This window comes from Sitophilus oryzae, unplaced genomic scaffold (genome assembly GCF_002938485.1).
Source record: "Sitophilus oryzae breed Bouriz unplaced genomic scaffold, Soryzae_2.0 scaffold_1620_pilon_pilon, whole genome shotgun sequence".
Classification (NCBI taxonomy): domain Eukaryota; kingdom Metazoa; phylum Arthropoda; class Insecta; order Coleoptera; family Curculionidae; genus Sitophilus; species Sitophilus oryzae.
In genome coordinates, this window is record NW_022146304.1 from 1998650 (window position 1) to 2020892 (window position 22243).

The 22243-nt window shown below is 32.0% G+C and overlaps 1 protein-coding gene across 7 annotated transcripts in view; it reads right to left on the minus strand.

Annotated features, from left to right (window-relative positions):
- LOC115880264 (calpain-D-like) overlaps window positions 1-22243 on the minus strand; it is a 66464-nt gene that overhangs the window by 31229 nt on the left and 12992 nt on the right. For 6 of the 7 annotated variants that reach the window (XM_030897445.1, XM_030897447.1, XM_030897444.1 and 3 more), the window contains 3 exons: window positions 19510-19716; window positions 10047-10135; window positions 8597-8965 (listed from right to left, as the gene is read on the minus strand). In XM_030897445.1, the coding sequence (XP_030753305.1) occupies window positions 8597-8965; window positions 10047-10135; window positions 19510-19716 (665 nt within the window). The remainder of the gene's footprint in view (window positions 1-8596; window positions 8966-10046; window positions 10136-19509; window positions 19717-22243) is intronic. The other variant, XM_030897448.1, reaches the window with a different exon arrangement.

A 22243-nucleotide genomic window follows, 5' to 3' on the forward strand; every position in this document is an offset into this window, starting at 1 on the left:
AAGTGCCCAATTTACGCCAATATTAGATATACTATCTTGTAAAGAATGTTCTTGCGATTTTAAAAATTGAGATAATTCTCGTAACTCTGAATTGGCTCCTACAAAATTTGTTCCGTGGTCGGAATAAACATTACTTGGCTTACCACGACGTGCTACAAACCTCCGGAAGGCAGCAATGAAGGCATCCTTTGATAAGTCACTCACCAATTCTAAAAGAGTGGCCTTGGTCACAAAGCACACAAATAGCGCAATATACGCTTTAGAAACCTTGGCTCCTCTTCCCTTTTCTGAATTCAAATATACTGGACCTGCGTAGTCTATGCCAGTATTATAAAAGGGTGGAGCAGGAGTAACACGCGCTTTTGGAAGATTACCCATGATTGGAGAAGGTTGCAGTGGTTTGCAGCGGTAGCATTTTATGCAGGAATGAACAGTTTGTTTAGCCAAATTGCGACCAGCCAGTGGCCAATAACGTTGACGAATTGAATAATGCAGTTGTTGTTGTCCAGCATGGAATAACCTTAGATGCTCGTGTCTAAAAAGTAATTTTGTAAGATGATGCTTGAACGAAAGAAGGATTGGATGTTTGACATCAAAACTAAAATTTGATTGACTAAGACGTCCACCAACACGTAAAATACTCTCATCGTCTAGAAAAGGATTTAGAGAAAGTAGCTTAGATTGCCTTGGCAACGCATGACTCCTTTGCAACGTTTGAATTTCTTCGGCAAAATCATCCTTTTGAGAAATCGTAATAAGGTATCTAAGAGTATCAGATAAATCCTTTGCCTTGAAAGGTTTAAATTGCTTGTCAGTGGGATTTCGACAATTGTATATGAATCCAAGACAATAAGCGACCACCCGTTGAAGTTTCATTAAGTTCGAAAATTTATTAATATTAGTCCAATTTGAAGTTTGAAAAGCTGCGAGAATTATTTTTTGTTTCTTAACTTCTGGGAGTTCTCCTTCAAAATTAGCTGCAGAATAGGGCCATTGATCTTTAGGTTGGCTAAGCCATTGTGGGCCATTCCACCACACAGTACAATCCAAAAGAGCCCTAGGCAAAATACCTCGGGAAAGAAAGTCTGCAGGATTGTCGGCGGTTCGAACATGATGCCATTGGTTAGGTTGTGTTAACCTTTGTATTTGAGCGACTCTGTTTTGAACAAAAACTTGCAAAGTACTTGGAGAAGCACGAATCCAGGCAAGAGAGACAGTGGAATCGCACCAAAGAAATATATCATCAAAAGTAAAAGTCATTGAATTTTTCACTCGATCAACTAGCTGAGCTAACAAGAGAGCACAGTTCTAATCTTAGAATTGTTAACGATTTTAGAGGACTAACCCTGCTTTTAGCTGTCAAAAGCTTTACCTGAATCTCTCCGCTGGAAGATATACTACGAATGTATAGACATGCGCCATATGCTTGTAAAGAGGCATCGGCAAACCCGTGTAACTCCAACTTAACGATTGACGTATTTGAAACAAATCTGGGTATTTTTAAAATGTTAAGTACTGGTAGCTCTTGCCGTAATTGCCGCCATTGATTGTCTATAGTAGCTGGAAGAGACTCATCCCAGAGAGACTCATCCCTTATTTAAACTGATAAAATCAGCAATAGTGTACATTAGCTGATCGTCTTCATAAGACCAATACAAACCTAGAATCTTGGTTCGTTGATCTTTGCCAATTTTAAAAATAGTAGAAGGATTTTGAATGTGCTGAAGAATTTTGGTACTATTAGTTGCCAATTTTTGAAGTTGAAAACAGCCTGAAGAAAGTATTTTTGAAATTTCGTCACATATTATTAAAGCCTCACTTTCTGAATTGCAACTTATCAACAAATCATCCATATAGAAACTGGATGCCACGAATTGAGATGATTGTGGGAATATTTTGGAATAATCTATGGCCAATTGCTTTAAACATCTTGTAGCTAACCAAGGAGCCGATGCAGTACCGTAAGTTACTGTTTGTAATTCGAAAGTTTTTAATTCCTCTGAAGAATCGAAACGCCATTGAATATTTTGGAGATGTTTTCGTGATTTATGAATCTCTATCTGCCGATACATTTTAACAATATCCGCACAGATGACAATAGGCCCTTGTCGGAATCTTAATAAAATGGAAAAAAGATTATCCTGAATGGTAGGACCAACTAGCTGCAAACTATTAAAGGAAGTTCCATTATCAGTTTGTACCGAGCCATCGAACACAACCCTAAGCTTAGTAGTTGGGTTATTTTCGTTAACAACCGCATGATGTGGCAGAAAACAAGAATTAGAATGTTCGTCTATTTTAGATATTTCTCGCATATGACCAAGTTGAATATATTCGTTCATAAATGCTGCATATTCTTCCTTTAACTTTGGTTCACGTTTCAACTTCTTTTCCAAAGAATAGAATCTTTTGGTAGCAATTTCACGAGAATCACCTAGAATAATAGGATCGCATTTTAAAGGAATATGAACAATAAATCTACCGTCGTCTTTTCGCTCGGTTGTTTTAGAAAATATGTCCTCGCAAAGCTGTTCATCTGAGGAGAATTTCACACTTGAATCAGGTGGAACAGTTTCCTCGACTCCCCAGAACCTTTTCAATAAAGAATAGATTTCGTCGTTTGAACTTGTACTAAAATTGCACATGGATTGCGCAGCAATAGAATCATTATATAATTTTCCAGAGACTACCCATCCTAGAACAGTTTTTTGTAACGTAGGTAAATTAGGTCCTAAGCGGAACTGACCAATGCATAATAAATTGTAGAACCATTCAGCACCAATTAGAATATCAATCTTTGAAGAAATCGATAAACCAGGATCAGCTAACCTTAAATTGGAAGGAATATTTAAATTTGAAATGTCGAATGACTGGAATGGTAAACCTTTATTAAATGTAGGTAGAAGTAAACATGAAATATCAACTTTGAATGAGTTATGCATGGACACTACAGTAATATTGCATCGCTGTTTTATTTGAAAAGGAGTTTGAACGATACCCCTGAAACAGAAATACTTACTGGAAATGTCTTTAGACCTAATCTCTTACATGTATCTTCTGTAATAAAATTGGATTGGGACCCAGAATCTAATAAAACTCTGCATGTTTGAAAATGTCCCTTTGAATTTTTAATTTGAACTAGTGCTGTAGATAATAGAATATTATCCGAAGCAATGCTTGAAGTTGCAGAAAATGCGTTATTTGATGAAGTTGTTGGACGCTCTGGTCTTGAATTTACTTGAAAGTTGCTATGAAGAATTGTATTATGCTTTTGAGTACATTTTTTGCAGTCCTGCTAGGCAATTGTTGATCGTATGAAAACCGCGTAAACAATTTAAGCATAATTTTCGATTCTTAAGCTGATTAAGACGATCTTGAGTTGAAAGCTTTAAAAAATCATTGCAATTTTGTATATAATGATTTGAACCCTTGCAAAAAATGCATTCAGTTTTGAACTTTGTTGAAATTTGATATGAATGAGATTGTATCCTGACCTCTTTGGTCATTAAAACTGTTTCTAAGAAATCAGCTCTTGAACGTAAAAAATCTTTGAAGGTTTTTAATGTCACCGTATCCGAATTGCCCTGAGTTGTCGCTGCTTTAACTTGCTCCCATGCTCGAAGTGTTTATTTGTCTAACTTATGACTTAATACAAAAACAAGAAGTGTGTCCCAGAACTCTACCGGTTGATTTAAGTTTTTTAATGAGCACAAATGCTTAGAGAGACTATCTAATATTTTTCTTAAGTCACTCGGTGACTCTTTAGATAATGTGGGCATTTCGAATATAGCTTTGACATGATTGTTTACCAGAACGCTATTGTTATTATACCTTTGAAGTAAAGCATTCCACGCTATCTGGTAATTGTCAGCCGAAAATTCTATAGAACGAATAACTTGCATGGCACCGCCTTCCAATGCTGCCCTCAGGTAGTGAAATTTTTGAATGTTTGTTATACTTGAATTTTTATTGATAAGTGAATCGAATGTATCTCGAAATTCTAACCAATTATCGTAACAACCTGTAAATTTCGGTAATTTTATTTCTGATAGTTTTACATTGAAGTCATTTTTATTATTGTTACTTGAACCTACCTTTTTCTCAAAAGTTTCTCTTTCCAACGTTTGTGTATCTAAATCATCTGAACTTATCTCTATCTCTGTTTGAACTATCTCGTATTCTTGTATTAATTTCTCGTATTTTTCTAAACATAACTTTAATTCAGCAATCTTAGACTTTTCACGATCGGTAGGCGAAGTATCTTGAAAGGATTCTTTTAGGGTTTTAAAATATTCTTCAAATAATGTATGTCGTTGTTTGAAAACTCTACGTTTCCCTAAAAGAACGCTTGTCTCCTCGTTTTGCATTTTGATATTAAAACCTATTAATAAGAATTTGGAGCAAACCTATCTTCCCGTTGAAAGAAAAGGATAATAAAGGTAAATAGGAACGGACTCACCGGCAATTTGCGTCGTCATTTTACCAATCCCGGGCGCAATCTCAAAACATATCTTTTTCTGTTTTCTGCTTTCGTCGATGTGTCCTCCCCTTTTTCGATGCAGTTGGACCAGTCCACTCTTCCGCCGCTTTTACTACGCAACTCCCCTATTCTGGATCGTCTTGCGCAAATGGACTCGTCCGGCTTCGACCTTGAACGATAGAAATTGATCGGAAAAGTAAGGATTTTCTTTGAATCTTTGAAATAATTGAAAACTTCACCAGCTATCCGGCTCGAAGGACCAATATGTTGAAGATTGAACTTTTTCTTTGTTGATAGTATTACTCAGAGGTATTACTATTGCAATTAAAAACTTGTATTAAAACAGCGGACGTATTACCATCGCTATCTTCTCTCGTCTCTTTTGACAGACAGACTCTTAAGGTCGTCCCACACGTACAATAACTAAAGGCAAATTTACACATAAAAATAGGAAAACAGAAAACAATAAAAACACTGAATGACTATTAAACAATGGGTATAGCTTTATCCACCAAGTTTATAAGATCTAAAGATACAACTGACCAGGGGGGTGACAGTAAACCGGAAAATTGGAAACAGTTGTGGCGCGGTTCTACCCAGGGGGGTGACAGTAAACCGGAAAATTGGAAACAGTTCTGGCGCGGTCTTACCCAGGCAGAAAGCATGGCCTTCTAGACTGTCCTAGACAAAAATCTGAATATTTCTATATGATTTCTGTCAATTTCAATTACGGAACATTTTTATGCACGTCGGCGTCCTCTTCTTTTGTCTGTGTGTCAGCCATGTGTCAACTCCCGAGGCCTCTGGCAAGGTCGGGCGCCATTTTAATTTTTGCCGTTTTAGATTTGAATGGAAGTTTGTTTATGATATTTCGGCTGAAATTTATAAGTACAAAGATGTTTTTGATATAAAGTTCCTTGTTAACACTTTAATAAAGTATATATGATATTAATTACATGAAGAAAATGATGAAATCGACGTTTCTGCGTGTAGTAGGTATGGGCCATATTTTATGTAAAAATAGGTATAATAAATTAACTGTTTTTATATTTTTTAGCTTTAGATCCAAGGATCTTGGGATATTCTTTACCAAGGATTTTTCCGTATCTCTACTTTAAAGACTGATCGGTGATTTTGAGCAATTGAAAGCAAGTTACACAAGGTAAATTATGATTACTGAACTATTATTAGCCTACAGCCTATATTAATTATCTACAAGATGAACAGAAATGCGTAATTACATATCACATAGGTACCTATTATGTATTTTCATAGCAATAATGTATGTAGATTATTTTTAAAATACAAATGAGGTATTAGATGCATAGGTATCATATTTTTTATTCATTTTATTTTCATTCAAGTCCTGTTTGATTTAATTCATAACAGTCTTATGTACCTATATTTAAGGTTTTTTTACATATTTTTTTTTTGATTCCAGGTTTTGCGTGGGTTCCTGTTGTCTTTTTCCTGCTTCCAGTTAGTTTTACGCCCGTGAAGCTGTGAAAACATTTATTTATCTTCAAGTTTCTGTAAGTCAGTGCATTGTTTCTTTACTAATTCACTTTAACACAGCATCTCTGATGTTATTTAAATATTTTGATATTGATACAGTAGTTTATGGGTTTATAGCTCTTTAATTGTGTTGATTTGCATATTTACATTGTTCTAAATTCCAAATAAATATTTTTGAGTAATTTTGTTGTATTATTTATTACTAGAAAAAGTAAAAAGTATATTAACCCTCATTTAAACCTCCTGAACAGCCCGCCATTAAAAACCGGAAACGGAAATAAATTTCATAAAATTGAAATTGTCATGTCAATGAAGTGTCTATGTCATGTCAAATCATGTCAAATGTCCCAGCCGCCATATCTGAAAATTAGTTACCCAGGCAGCCACGCTGTTTCCATAATTTAACATTGACTTGACACTTCTTCTTGTATTTATTATTTTATGGTTCTACCCAGGCAGAAAGCATGGCCTTCTAGACTGTCCTAGACAAAAAACTGAATATTTCTATATGATTTCTGTCAACTTCTGCTACGGAACATTTTTATGCACGTCGGCGTCCTGTTCTTTTGTCTTTTGTCTGTGTGTCAGCGTCAGCTCCCTGAGGAGCCTCTGGCAAGGTCGGGCGCCATTTTAATTTTGCCGTTTAGATTTGATTGGAAGTTTGTTTCTGATATTTCGGCTGAAATTTATAAGTACAAAGATGTTTTTTGATATAAAGTTCCTTGTTAACACTTTAATAAAGTATATATGATATTAATTACATGAAGAAAATGATGAAATCGACGTTTCTGCGTGTAGTAGGTATGGGCCATATTATATGTAAAAATAGGTAATATATTAACTGTTTTTATATTTTTTTTAGCTTTAAACCCAAGGATCTTGGGATATTCTTTGCCAAGGATTTTTCCGTATCTCTACTTTAAAGACAGATCGGTGATTTTGAGCAATTGAAAGCAAGTTATACAAGGTAAATTATGATTATTGAACTATTATTAGCCTACATTAATTTTCTACAAGATGAACAGAAATGCGTAATTACATATCACATAGGTACCTATTATGTATTTTCATAGCAATAATGCTATAAATCTATGTATGTAGATTATTTTTAAAATACAAATGAGGTATTAGATGTATATGTATCATATTTTTTATTCATTTTATTTTCATTCAAGTCCTGTTTGATTCACAAAAGTTTTATGTACCTATATTTATGTTTTTTACATATTTTTTTTGATTTCAGGTTTTGTGTGGGTTCCGGTTGCCTTTTTCCTGCTTCCAGTTATTAAGTTTTATGCCCGTGAAGCTGTGAAAACATTTATTTATCTTCAAGTTTCTGTAAGTCAATGCACTCTGTTACTTTACTAATTCACTTTAACACAGCATCTCTGATATTATTTAAATATTTGATATTGATACAGTAGTTTATTGGATTATAGCTCTTTAATTGTGTTGATTTGCATATTTACATTGTTCTAAATTCCAAATAAATATTTTTGAGTAATTTTGTTGTATTATTTACTACTAGAAAGAGTAAAAAGTATATTAACCCTCATTTAAACCTCCTGAACAGCCCGCCATTAAAAACCGAAAACGGAAATAAATTTCATAAAATTGAAATTGTCATGTCTATGCCATGTCAAATGTCCCAGCCGCCATATCTGAAAATTAGTTACCCAGGCAGCCACGCTGTTTCCATAATTTAACATTGACTTGACACTTCTTCTTGTATTTATTATTTTATGCAACTGACTACCGTAACCTGTTGCCAGGATAACCTATAAATTTTAATTATATTTTTTTAGACATTGCGAGAGATCTTAAACTTTTATTAAAAACCGGTGAGTTTTTCGGAAAAAACGCTTAAACACGAATATTTTATTTTGTTGTTTTACATATTTTAAGATTTTTTGAAAATTTATACATGGTGTTTCATAAAATATGACCACTGAGTAATAACGATTCTGCTTAAACTGCTTGACGTTTAAAGCTGATTTTTGGCTAACGGATGGACTGTGGGGTGTAGAGGTCCGATAAGGAGGGGTTTCTCGAATCTCAAATATCAAGAGGGTAAAAACGCCCTTCAAATATTACAATATTTGTAATTTAAAAAACGGTTAGTCTTTCGCAAAAACGCTTAGACACGCATAATTTATTTTGTTTTTTTTTACATATTTTGAAATTTTTAAAAAATCATACAGGGTGTTCCAAAAAGTTGGGTAATTGATTAATCACGATTCTGCTAAAACTGCTTGACGTAAAAGCTTATTTTTGGCAAACGGATTTTTCGAAAGTCAAATTCCAACGAGATGAAACTACCCCTCAAATATTACCAAGTTATATAATAATATCGCCATATTGTTTTTCCTCATGCTGACATAAATGTGAGAAAATTTTATCCAGTTTGTATGTTAATGGAAATTCTTGCCTTTCTTTAGTATCACCATTACAAATGATTAATTCGACACGGACGAAATCGCGGGTACACGCTAGTTTAAATATAAAGTATAATTGAGACCACTAATTAATTCCACTAATTTCGAGGTTCTGAATGAGGCTTAATTGTATCAAATTAATTAGTATAAAAAAGAATGCACTTACCTAATTCAATGTCACTACGTAAATTAATCTTATTTTTAACAGCCGGAACAGCCAAACTCTTTTCGGCACTAGATCTACTGTTTTTGTTAGCAAGTCTTAAATTCTTTGGAGATGAACTTTTCGGTGGAACGGGCACGTCCAAAACATTTTTCTCTGTTTTACAAACTTTGCATAAAAGTGACGTCAACGGATTTTTTAGCGTACACTTAGAACATGTCCAAAATTCACCTTTTCTTAATGTCTTGTCTTGATTTATACTTAAGGATTTTAATTTAGAACCACAACACGCCTCGCAAGTTAACGCGCAACCCTGATTTATTAGAGTACACTTTTTACAGGTCCATTTTTGATCATCTGTTGAAGCAATACCTTAAACAAAATTAAATATTATAGGCCATATTTTTACTATAAGAATACAAAATTTACATGAATAAATATTAGTTAGTTTATACATTTTCGATCCATAACATCAACAAGATTATATATTTTCAGAAAGTAGTATAGAGGGTAGTTCGAACTGTATTCCGGAAACTTCGGCTGCATATTCTGAGGGTAAAAATATGTAAAAAAGTTCGAATAAAAGTATGTCTTAAAATGCTTAGTTTCGGAGATACAGGGTATTGAAGTTTCATTTTTATTTCGATTTTTTCCAAATAATTTGTGAAGTAACGTCATTATTTGGATGAAAATTGGTGTCTGGAAGTTTTTTGACATGAGAAATTTGATTTTGATGTCAATATGACTCCTATTTGAAGGGGGCGCCACCTACATGTATTTTAACTAATAACTTTTCGGCCGTACCTGTATAAAACCTACTGAGTGAAAAAATACACATTTCCGTGATTTTCTACGTAAAAAATGTCTCTTGGTAAAAATCGTTGAGCAACCGTTCTCAAGATATTTAGAATGGGAACAGTCAATACATGTCATTATTGACAAAAAATAAACATGTTGAGTAGATAGTTATTTGACTATGATATATTTAGGAACTTTTTATTTTTTTAAATTAATCATATTTTTTTCTTCGAAAAAATGATGATAAAACAGTTTCTGTTTAATCATCCTCCCACTATTTAGTGGTTTTGGCATTTTATTGCAATAAAAATCGCAGTTTTAACAAGATAAAACGCAGATTTAATTTCAAATTCAAAGAAAACTAAGAACAAATCTGAAAATGGCAGACAAACATCAGGATTTACAAAGAAAATTCCCATGGTAACCGACATTTGCCATAACTACCAACAAAAAGTTTTTTGGCCAATTTGTTTACTTAATGCGACTGCCTTTGTCTTTTTTTTTTCACAAAAAATGCGCTCTAAGTTTTACTTATTAGAAATTTAATTTGGGAATTGTTTCGACGTCTCTGATAAAGTGGTGTTCACCCATATTTTATTGACTTCCCTATGTAACATAGTATAATCGCATCAAAAAATCTAGAGATTAATATTACCTGGCAGCATCTGAAAATCATCCTCTAAATCTTGATCAAGTGTTGCAATAGGAACTTGTATAGAATCAGTATCGCCCCATGCAGATGACCTGAAACCAAGAATTTTATTTTTACTTATTTTATTACATTATAATAATTGAGATATTTGGTTGTAAATACTATAGATATGTAATAGTAAAAATAAATGTATTGCTCATGCATCTGTAGATGTTCGTAATGTATGGCAATCGATTTTTTGATTTTAAAGAACATAACATAAATAACATAACGTACGTAAAAATTAAAAACAAATTAAAAATAATCATACAGAAAGTTTGAAGCTTTTTGGTTTTACCTTATTAAGTAATTGTTAATTTTGAAGTTTAACTTGATATAATGTCATTTTAACAGAACGTCGACGGTTTTTGAAGACGTATCTGTTTTACAAAAACTAAAGTTTTCTGGAATCGTTGCATTTAAATATTGTAAATAGTTTTTTTTCTTTATTCTTTGTATTTTTTTGCTTTAGACGACAAAAAAAGATTTTTTTATCCGTTAGGCAAATTTGTTCATTTGTAAGCCACTGCTGACAATTTTATTAGTCTCCGATGGATTAAAGCTTGATTTTCATGCATCCGTTGTCCGACGATACGTTGATACGATATTAATTTCATTGGTTGTATTTAAAGGCTTCGATTGGTTAACCGTTTCTAACCAACCGAAGTCTTTAAATTCAACTAATAAAATTAATATCGTATCATCGTATCGTCGGACAACGGATGCATGAAAATCATGCTTAACGCCCAGCAGTGTTTACAAAAAAAATAACTAATTTATTTTGTAGATTTTCTTGCAGTGACAATTAAAATACCCATATAGAATTTTTTTGGAGAGATGAATCCGCCACATAGATATAGACATTTTTTATGTAACAGTATATTATATATTGAGTGTTGGTAATAAGTATATGCGAAGGAATGGAAAAAGTATAAAAAATGTATCTAAAATTAGTCAAATGTCATAATTTCCTTTCATTTTTAGTAAACCACAGCCGATTTATTAGATAGCCAACCCTAATATTATTAACATAGAACGCTGCAGACCTATGATCGATACCAAATAAATTTTTAGTTACGTCATCGAGGGCGCGGTTATTAAGTTCATTGTTGCCAACCATGGACATATTCGGCACCGGGCTGACAAACTGGAATTTAAATTTCCAGCTGGCGATTCAGGTGGTAGCTCTGCTGTAGAAAATGTCAAGCCGCATTTATTTATTTCCTGACATTTTGATTCGTTTTGACACTTTAGTTTTATATTACGAGTTTTTGGTTTAGGCCAGAGATATGGAAGTGGGAGAATGAGCTTCGACGAGTGCGCATCCAAATTTTTGTCGACGGCAAGATGGCAGACATCTTCCAGGTCTCGCTGTCACTTCCCCTCTTTAATTGACATCTGTTTGTTTTGTTTTTTTTTTCGTTTGTGTGGTTATCTAGTTAAAATTTATTATTACCTCAATTATTCTAAACACTAATTCAAAAAGGCTTGTTGTATATTGTCATAGTCATTCTAAGAAAGCTAATACGCCGGGAAAAATGATTAGTTTTCATGTGTAAGTTTATACAACATAATCGTGTTTACAGATGATCCAAAACTGTTTATTTTTAGTTTTCCTAAAGGCGATTTGTGTAAAAATCGTGATTGTAATTGGGAATGGTCAAAAATAAGTGTATGATGTGGCCATTTAAAGAGGATGTTTTTATTACGTGTGGAGGAAGAAGATACTTGGAATCAATGTTCGTGGTTCTGTAAAACAGTGCACTCTTATAGTGTCCATGAAAGCACAAGTTCAAGTGACCAGAAATATATCAAATAAGATTGGTCCTTACTTGACAAGAAGATTATTTGGAGGAAAAGAAAACATAAGATAGGGTATTTTAATCGAACAGCGAAAATTTAACATTTTTATTGTAAAGTTTGTTGTAGGTAGTTGTAGTTTTGTGCTAAATATTTCTAACATTAGCAGCAGCTGTGTTCAGAGTGTCAAGAGGAGGAGAATTCAGTTAATTAGATTTATGCACAGTTACAGGTATGAAGGCTTTTTCAAACATAGTATCGAGTTCTATAGTCAACATTTTTAGTATTCCTACAACTGTAAAAACAAGGAACATTGGACTGAAAAAATGGCAAGATTTATATAGGAAGAAAGGGTATTATGCCAATAAGAAAATTAAATCTGTAGGCAGAAGTTTCTTATTTAAAAACTGTTATGGGGCATATATTAATTTGTATCTGTACCACAAATCACTGAGAAAAATCATATAATATTCATAATTATTGTTAACGAGATAGTTAAAGAGTGTTAAAAATGAGACTATTAGCACAGAATATCTAGCTACGCAACAGAAAAATACTCGAAATGAAAGAGCTAAAATTGCACAAATAGAATACTAGATGGCGCGACAATATCATAATCAGAATATAATTAGAAATTTTGAACTTTCGGTTTTGGATCGACGGCTCGTCGACGGCCTTGTAGCTCGGCTAAATATGCACAGTTGCCAGATTCAAAAAGACTTGAATTGGCATCCCATTCTTTTTATTGTGTATAATGCAGTATGTGTTTCTTTCTATTCTTCTTTTCTTATCAGATACACTTATATTAATTATTCCTTTGGCTATTAAAATAGTTTTAAGTATATTATTACAAAACATAAACATAAACATTTTTAATATACACTACCTTATAATGTTAACTAAGAAAATACCTTTAATTACCTTTAAAACTAATAATATACAGGGCGATTGATAGTGATATTTATTAATGCTGGAACGTTAGTAATAAAATATAAGTTTAATAATAATGGAAATAATTTATTAAAATGCAGTACAAAAAATGTTGCAAAATTGACTAAAAAATACTATAATAACAAATTTCTTCCGTTTGCCACGTTATTTATATAGACCTAGGTAGATTTTAAAAAGTGACACAGGTATAATTAATAATATATTAGTTCGGCATAAAAGTTGCTGTCACGACATGACCGACATCGAACAATAAATTAAAATTCGTAAAATAAATTAAAATTACTAATTAAACAAATCTTTATAAAGAAACGCAAGTATACCAAATTTGGGCCCAATCGAACTCCAGGAAATGATATCATAATAGTGTACTATATTATGGTACCACTCGATATGCTTTAAGGTACCATAATATTGCAATGTCACCGAAGATCCGTAGTATACCAAATTTAAGAACAATCGAACGCCATGAAATGGTATCGTAATATGGTACTATATTAAGGTACCACTTTATAGGCATCATAGTACCATCATATTACAATGTCACCGAAAATACGTAGTATCCCAAGTTTAAGCCCAATCGAACGCCATGTACGTAATATAGTACTATATTATGGTACCAGTTGATATGCTTCATGGTACCATAATAATGCAATGTCATCAAAAATACGCAAGTATATATCAAATATGAGCTCAATCGAACGCCAGGAAATGGTATTGAAATATGGTACTACATTAAGGTACCACTTTATATGCACCATAGTACCCCCATATTACAATGTAACCAAAGATACGTAGTATACCAAGTTTAAGCCCAATCGAACGCCAGGAAATGGTATCGTAATATGGTACTATATTATAGTACCTCTTATTATGCTCCATGGTACCATAATATTACAATATCACCGAAGATATGTAGTATCCCAAATTTAAGCCCAATCGAACGCCATGTACATAATATGGTACTATATTATGGTACCAGTTGATATGCATCATAGTACCATCATATTACAATGTCACCGAAAATACGTAGTATACCAAGTTTAAGCCCTATTGCCGCCATGTACCTAATATTGCTATGTCATCAATGCATATGGTACTATAGAAGGTACCACTTTATATGCTCCATGGTACCATGATATTACAATGTCACTGAAGATATAGTATACCAAGTTTAAGCCCAATCGAACGCCATGTATCGTAATATGGTACTATATTATGGTATCACTTGATATGCTTCATGGTACCATAATATTGTAAATGTCATGAAAAATAGCATATATCAAATACCGTATGATACCGAAAAAACGGCGTCCAGTTGGCTGGAAAAGGACGATCGATGACATTTCCCATATAAATTTACATATAAAATGACAGCGATATTCATTTCATATAGCCATGGCTAACGCCGTTTTTTCCCGATTATACGATATGAACTTGGTATGAACACAATTGAACGTCAGGAAGTGGTATCATAATAGTAGAACAATACTTATTATATTGTCGCCGAATTACAATGAAAATTCAGGATTCAATTATACAATCAAACGTCAGAAAGTGATTGTAATTTAGCTCATAAGATTTAATTCCAACTAACATGGCAAACTGAAAAAAACAGCTCTGATCTATTTTAATATGTTTAAATGATGTAGCAAATTTGAAGGTAGGCTTTATCAGGAAGTATTACGATATGAATTACACAATGGCAACACTGCACAAAATTCTTTTACATTTTGTTTGTAGAAAACTGTTTTCTTTTAAATTTATTGCCCTCTATTATGTAGTAGCGAAACTACCACATCAAAATATCTGATTTGGAGACAGACTTTTAAAACCTGTCTCCTTTTGCTACCTACAATTTTATACATGTAACGAGGCTTCTGTTGCGTAGCTAGATATTCTGTGCTATTAGTCATGAAGCTTACAATGTTACTTTGTTTCAATATTACACTTTTATTCTTGTAAAATCTATGATGAAGTTCAAAAGCATTTTGCAATGGCCTTAAATTGTGAGCCAGGATTTATAGCAAAGGTATTTGATGCAATGAAACTTAATCGGTACCTTCCAGTATGTATTTTAGTAAGGGGATTGTCAATCCCATGTTTTTAAATAGATAAAATACAGGCCAAAGTTGACAATATTACAGTTGAGAAGAAACTATTTTATCTTAAAAAAAATTTCTTAAAATTCTGAGATCATATAATCTAATTTTCTTAATAATAAATTAGGTATATGTATGTTGTACATACAGAATTTTGTTATGGACAAATAAGGATCGACAAGCTTCTTTTGTGCAAAAAATAAATGATTTTTTCTAGTATTACGACAAACCATAATGTGTTTTACAAACTTACCGGTAACAGTTTTTTTTATAATAAAATATTTAGGAATAATTTGGGTTGTTTATCAATATATTAATGACTTGAATTTTGACAAATTGAATTTGTATCAAAATAATTTTACGAAATATAAAATTGATGTTCTATTACAAGATTGAGTTTTTATTGTCGACAAAAACCAGGATAAATACTAATAATAATACCCTTAATAAAATCAATGATGTTTATGTATTATGAAAATATTTGTTAGAGGACATGTTATGTAACAGTTTTTGAAACACAATTTGAAGGGACGAATAAAAAAAATAAAACAAAAACATATTTTTTCTAGGTTTATATTAAAAATACAAGGTAGGCAATCATCAAAAATAATTATGAACCAAATGTTTTTTATGAATATACAACTTGAACAAAAAGTTGTTTAGAACAATTTTTACCAAATTTGCAAAAATTTTAAATTGAAACACGTAATTCAGTACAAGTAAACATGAAATATTGTAATTATTTAATATCATTTCGAGTGTTTAACGACGAACAGGTCATCTGTCCGTAGCGCCTTTTGTCAGAATATTCGTATATTTAATGTATTTGTATTATATACCAATATTGTACGCAGTTTTGAAACTGATAATTAAATAAATCATATTAAATAGAATTTCACTAAATTTAAATTGCCCCCCGTATGGTTGAAAACAGCAAATTGATATTTGATTACTTATAGATTGCCACCTATATACAAAATGACACGAAGACCTGGAATATGGCGCTCAACTTGATTAGACCTTCTGCGCATGTTGACGCTCATTCTCTATCCCTTCTATTTCTCTGGTTTAGGCTTAAAATTTTTACTAGCAGACCTTGCAGTTGTTCCTAAAATTGTTCTTTTTAGAACCGTAGTGCGACGTGTACAAGATGTCAAAGCAGCTTAACAGCCGTGGCAAAAAATTTATTGCAATCTTATTAGAATATTTCGAACGGGAAAGCGGTAATAATGGCCCTTTATGTCCTGTTAGGGAGATGAGTTTTGTTGATGTAAATAATAACTGTTAATATATTAACTTTGTTAAAAATATTATCATTTAAAGCAAATATGTAGAAGTCGGCATTGTACCGGCCAAGCTTAATCACGTGACTAAAAGTTTATTTGGTATTATCTATACTATACACTTATCACTATATTACTATACACTTATCATATTTTATGTCCATTGATACTTCGTTTATAAAAATTATCGAGACTGGTGCTCTGACGGCCTGCATATGAATAGGAACAGGCGCGGCAGGTAAACCGCGGATACTCAACAACTAGATAGAGAAACTAAAATAATAAGATAACTAACTGGCTAGTGAATAAGCTGTGGTAAAACATTAACAAGAAAAAAATAAAAATTGGGATCATTTTTAAGTCTTGAGAAAAAAAAAACTTGAATAAAATCAATTAAATTAAGTAAAAAAGTGGATATATTATGTAAAGAATGTGTAAATAGGAAAGTAAATAGGGACGAGTGTATGGGTACAAACATAGCGGAGGCAGGTTTTTGCTCACCGGCAACCAGCGCCGTCTCAGGGTACCTATTCTTGACCACTCACATCTTCAAATATCGCTCGCATCCAGGGTTCGGAAAACTACATGTTACTCTTAAAAACTACATTACATGTAGTTAATGTAGTTTATGTAGAGGGTGTAGTTTATGTAGGAATGTGAGCAAATTTTTCTGACATTGTCACGTCACGGTCATAATGAAAATGACGGTCACGTCATTTATTTTTATGACACTCTTATCATTTATTTTTTTGGAGATCTCTTTATTCCATGATTTCTTTAAAAACAAATGGACCTTAGTTACTTAGTTTAGTTACTCAGTGTGATATATAGCTGTGTTTTGTTTCATTGTTATTGAAAATGTTATTATTTTATTTTAAAAGTATATCTAAGCTATGCCTTTAAGCTCATTTAGGTATCAGAATTTATTATTTTTTTGTTTTGTATTTGGCTGTGAACGTAGAACCACTAAGACTGATCTTTGTTTAAGTTTGTTTGCATTTCTTAATATATCTTTATCTTTACTTGCTTAGCAACTTATTTTTTTTACATTTAAGTTAAATGACCGTAAATGACAAAAAAACACATAAATGACAATGTCATGTCACAAAAAATATATGACCGTCATTTTACATCCCTAAGTTTATGTAACCTATGTATGTAACTTTTAAATATCAAAGGTTTGAGGTGAGGTTATAATAAGTTGAAACTTTAGAAAAAAAAAAAAAAAACTTTACATAATGTGTTTAATATTTAAAAACTTTACATAATGTGTTCTAATATTTTGAGTTTTCGTATTTTATAATAATTTTAATATATTGTGTTATCCATTATATTCTGATTTTTATAAATTTATAATTCTTTAATTAAATAGAAGCCTATGCATTACATGTTTTTATCAAAAAGAACATTTTTATTTATAGGATGTTTATTTTATCATAATATCAATACGTAGTTCATTAACGTAGTTAACCAGGTAAATTACCTCTTAATTAACTACATACTTTCGAACCCTGCTCGCATCTCCGAAAAAGCCATATAACAATACACGTGATGCGTATACGCAAAGTTGTGAACGATGTCAAGAATATGTACCCAGATCGGCGCCGACTACCGGTAAGCGGAAAACCTGCTTGCACTGTGTTTCCACACTATTAGATGACTGCTGTGAATGGCAATGTGTGAGCAATATGCTTTTGCAACACCACATACATACTATACGAGTACTTTACCTACGACCACATATAAAAATGAAACCTTGAAAGCTAATGTCAATGTACATACAATGAATTTTTAGAATTTAACTGTTTCTATGATATAAGAGGATTATAGTCGAGGGGTCGTAGTAGTGATAAGCTATTAACTGGACATGTAGATCGTGTATTTTTTTATTTATTTTTGATCGTGTATCTTACATAGTGGTCGTAGGTAAAAGATAAAATATTGATAGCATCTCTAAAGCCGCGAATACACTTGGTGAATGTTACCATTCGCGTTCGCATTTAGAAGGAAATTTTCCTCGGGTGTGGACGTGCATTCGCAGCATATGTAGGATGACCGAAATGGTAATATAAAAGCAAAATAAAACACTACTGGGTTTTAATCATCTGCTCATGATGTTAACATGGTTAGCGAAACGCGCGTCCAGTGTTTATGTTGTTGTTGCAACACCAACCCCCAACTGTAAGAAATGTTGCGGTCTCAGCTCTCGGACTAATATGCCCCGCCCCTATTCGAGAACCAGTGGACTATGCCAGAAAGACAGAGAACGGCGGCTAAGAAAAGGCCGGAATATTAGCAGTAATTTACAGTAAAGTAGTATTAGTAAATAGTAGTAAATAAGTTTGTAAATAGTTCTTTTAAGTGTTTTGTCGTTATTGTTTTGTTACTTAGTGTTAAATAAATGGTATTTAAATAAATTGGACTTTTTATCCACACAGAACCGACGAAGAACATAACAGATAATATAATATTCTGTGTGGAAACGTTACAGTGTGGACGTATTGATAATCATACAGGAAATGGAAAGAATTCGAATGGTGGAAATGTTAGCGAAAAGAAAGAATTCGTTGTCAAAATATGTCACGCCACCCGGTGTGAACGAATAGCAATGGTGCAAATGGCTACAGAGGCGAATAAATGCGAACGAATGGTAAAATTCGCAAGGTATATTTTCAGCTTAATTAGTTATTAAAAAAAATTAACAACTCAAAGTCTTCCAACAATCAAGGAAAGATTTCAATACGCAACGTCCAAAAAATGACAGAAAATATAATTTGCTGTCACTGTCAGCAATTTTCCCGTTGAGCAGACGTAACAAAACTACAGACGTGTAACAAACTACAGACGTAACAGACATTAGAAAAATCCTTGACTTTTTTTCTGTAAAAGTATATTCAAATTCTGAATTGTCAGATCAGTGCAATAAAAAAATACATAAAAAATTCTTCCATAATACTATATAGGTATTTGTAGTTTGTTATCTGATATAATAATATATCATGTTCTAATCCCGAAAACAAATCGTATTTTCAAAATTCATAAAATAATGAGTATACTTTTTTAGTAAAATCAAAATATTTTTAAGTGTCATATATACGGTACATATTCTCTATAAAACGCTAATTAAGAAAAATTAAAAGCAAACCCGCTGAAATCAATCAAAATTAATAAATAGACACAATATACCGCCTAAAACTTAACAGTATAATAGCAGAATACTACCTACTAATATATTTATGCACTTAAAAAATTATTACCCATAGTAAGTTCAAAGACTATTAGAAATGCACTTACAAAATAGCATTAGAAGCTGTTCTGTCTTCTGTAACCGTTATCGTAGAAGGTTGATTTATAGAAGGCGGTGACCGCAAACTATTGCATATATCACATTCGTCTGCATTTATATCGTTATAAGCAAATGAACATTGCCGACAAGTCCACCTTCTTTCATTGCCTGGCCATGATGAAGTGAAGGAATTATTTTTTTGCAATGTGTTCATGCTAAACAACACAACAATACATTACTTATAATATAATTAAAGGAAATTATAATATAGTTATTTAGGTCAATTATTTCATACTGGATTTTCCAAGGATTGCGCACGTAACGACAGTTTAGAGTGGCTAAATCAGAGTGAAAGTGAAAGAGCAGATGATTGCTTTGCATTTTTTAAGATAATTTGTGATTCTAAAATAAAATTCGATATTTTCGCCAATTAGAGAGCCTCGATTAGGGCATACTAGATTTTATGCGCCTACATAGCTTTATGTGACAAGAAACATTTTTTGTAACGCAGCTTCTGAAAAACATTTTGTTACACAAAAAGTATGCCCGGTGGCGTTTTTCGAGAGAAAAAAAAGTGTATTAAATAAGAGACAAAAAATGTATTACATAGTAGAAGGATCATTTTACGAAAAAAAAAAATCGGTCGTCGATGGAGTTGGAGTAAAATATTTTTATTAATATGAATGTAGAAGTAGTAGTTTCAACATTATTCAACTCTATGTATATTATTCGAGATATTATTTAAAAAATCAAAAGACTAATAAAATTGCTTTCCAACGATATATCATGTTCCTATACCTAAACCTTCCGGTTTCTTAAGTAGAGCTATTTAAAAATTAATAATTCTATTATTATAGTTTCATTTGGAGAATTTGGTTATATGATAATTTTGGAAATTTAGCAGGTAAACTCTAATTATTGATACTTAAGTTTGAATATTTGTGATGGTAACGATTTTCTTTAAACGAAATAAAAATTGGGCTTCGATTTTTTAAATAATATACATAGACTTGAATTTAAAATAACAATAATTTGAACGATTTTATAACAAACAGAAATAATTATTTTTTCTGACCTCCCTGTTTGATATCCAATCAGTTGATTTAAATAGATAGAATATGTCGACTATTCTTAACCTATAAAGCAAATTTCAGCTTTCAATATGCCGAATTTATGATTTAACCAATGCTTATCCAAGATCATGTTTTGTCAGATTTACACGTTTTATTTTTATCTCGAAAACGGTTAGATATTGGTATAGGTTAGTATAATAGAAAAATGTTGAGATATGGAAGTAGTTTCAAAAAATATAATAATATACCGGGTATTCCATTTAAAATAACAAAGATGCTACCACTTTTAGTAGAAGCGGGAACACTATAACGTTGAAAATAATTTAGACAGATGGAGCAGGTGCTTTTGTGCAAAAATCCAAATTTTCAAAAAAATCCTATAACCGGTTCTCCATAAACGTCTAGCGTGTCACAGCCGTGCATCACCCTGTATAAGTTCTATCACCTGCCGCTGCCTTTCACACGTATATTTCAATACATCATAATAACACAAATACGTTGCAAGCTGTGTGCAGGGCGAACAGATACGAGTAAGAAAAGTTGCTATAAACCTAGATTCCGTTTTTAAAAAGTAAATCCTTTTTTTTTACTTAAGTTTTTAGCAGATTCTTTTCAACAATAAAAAAATTAAAACTTTTACCTTCAAACTAATCGCTTGAAGCAAAACTATTTATTTCCCTTTTTACGTTTACCTTGACGAAAAACCTCTACTTTTTGAAAACAAAATGTAGAATTTTTATTTACAAATATGGCGGCTAACTGTCCCTATGCAAAAACCTTTCGAATTTCTACTAAACTGCCCGTCAAATTAAATACCACAGCGATTTTTTTTACTCATTTTCAAGGAGTTGTAACATTGAAAAAAAAAATGGACCGAATATTCTGAACTTAACAGCCCATAAGGTTAAAAAAATAATTTTACTTTTTCGCTGGTCGTATTTTTAAGAGATCCTGTATTAAACTGCGTTAGTTAAATCATTTTTTTTAATTTCACATTGTAAAAATAAGGAATATCCTACAATTTTAAAGTTAATTTCAATTTTGTTAGCATCTCTTCAGAAAGGTAGAAAAAATACAAGTTAGAGTAAAAATTGATTATCATTTATTCCAGATGAGTTATCGTAAAAATTCCAAATACGTCCCGAGATATTAGTCTTAGCTATACCCAGAACTCTTATAATTCTAGGTATTTTTTTTGGGCAAAATGGCAGGAACACAAAAATTACATTCCTTTTTTTCACACCCTGTAGGTATATCATAAAAAACTAAATCTCATACAAAATTTAGATAAATCAAATCAATCTACGAAAAACGATCTTTAATATGCTAAAAAAATCAACAAAATCGGTCCATTTTTTTCAAAGTTACAACTCGTTGAAAATGAGTAAAAAAATCGCTGTGGTATTTAATTTGACGGGCAGTTTAGTATACTATTAGTCCACAATAAGATTGTTTAGATTAATTCAGTTATAATTCTTACTCATGTTAATAATGAAAATACAGAGTAACTGTGGTTAGACATTCTTAAACAAAAAAATTTTGTAAACTGCAATAATAATATAGATAAATCTTTCAGAATCTTCAAAGATATGTTTCAAAAACATTTAAAAATCATTACAGTAAAATAAACTATATGAAGAGCCAATGGAAAAAAGATAAAAGTCCACTT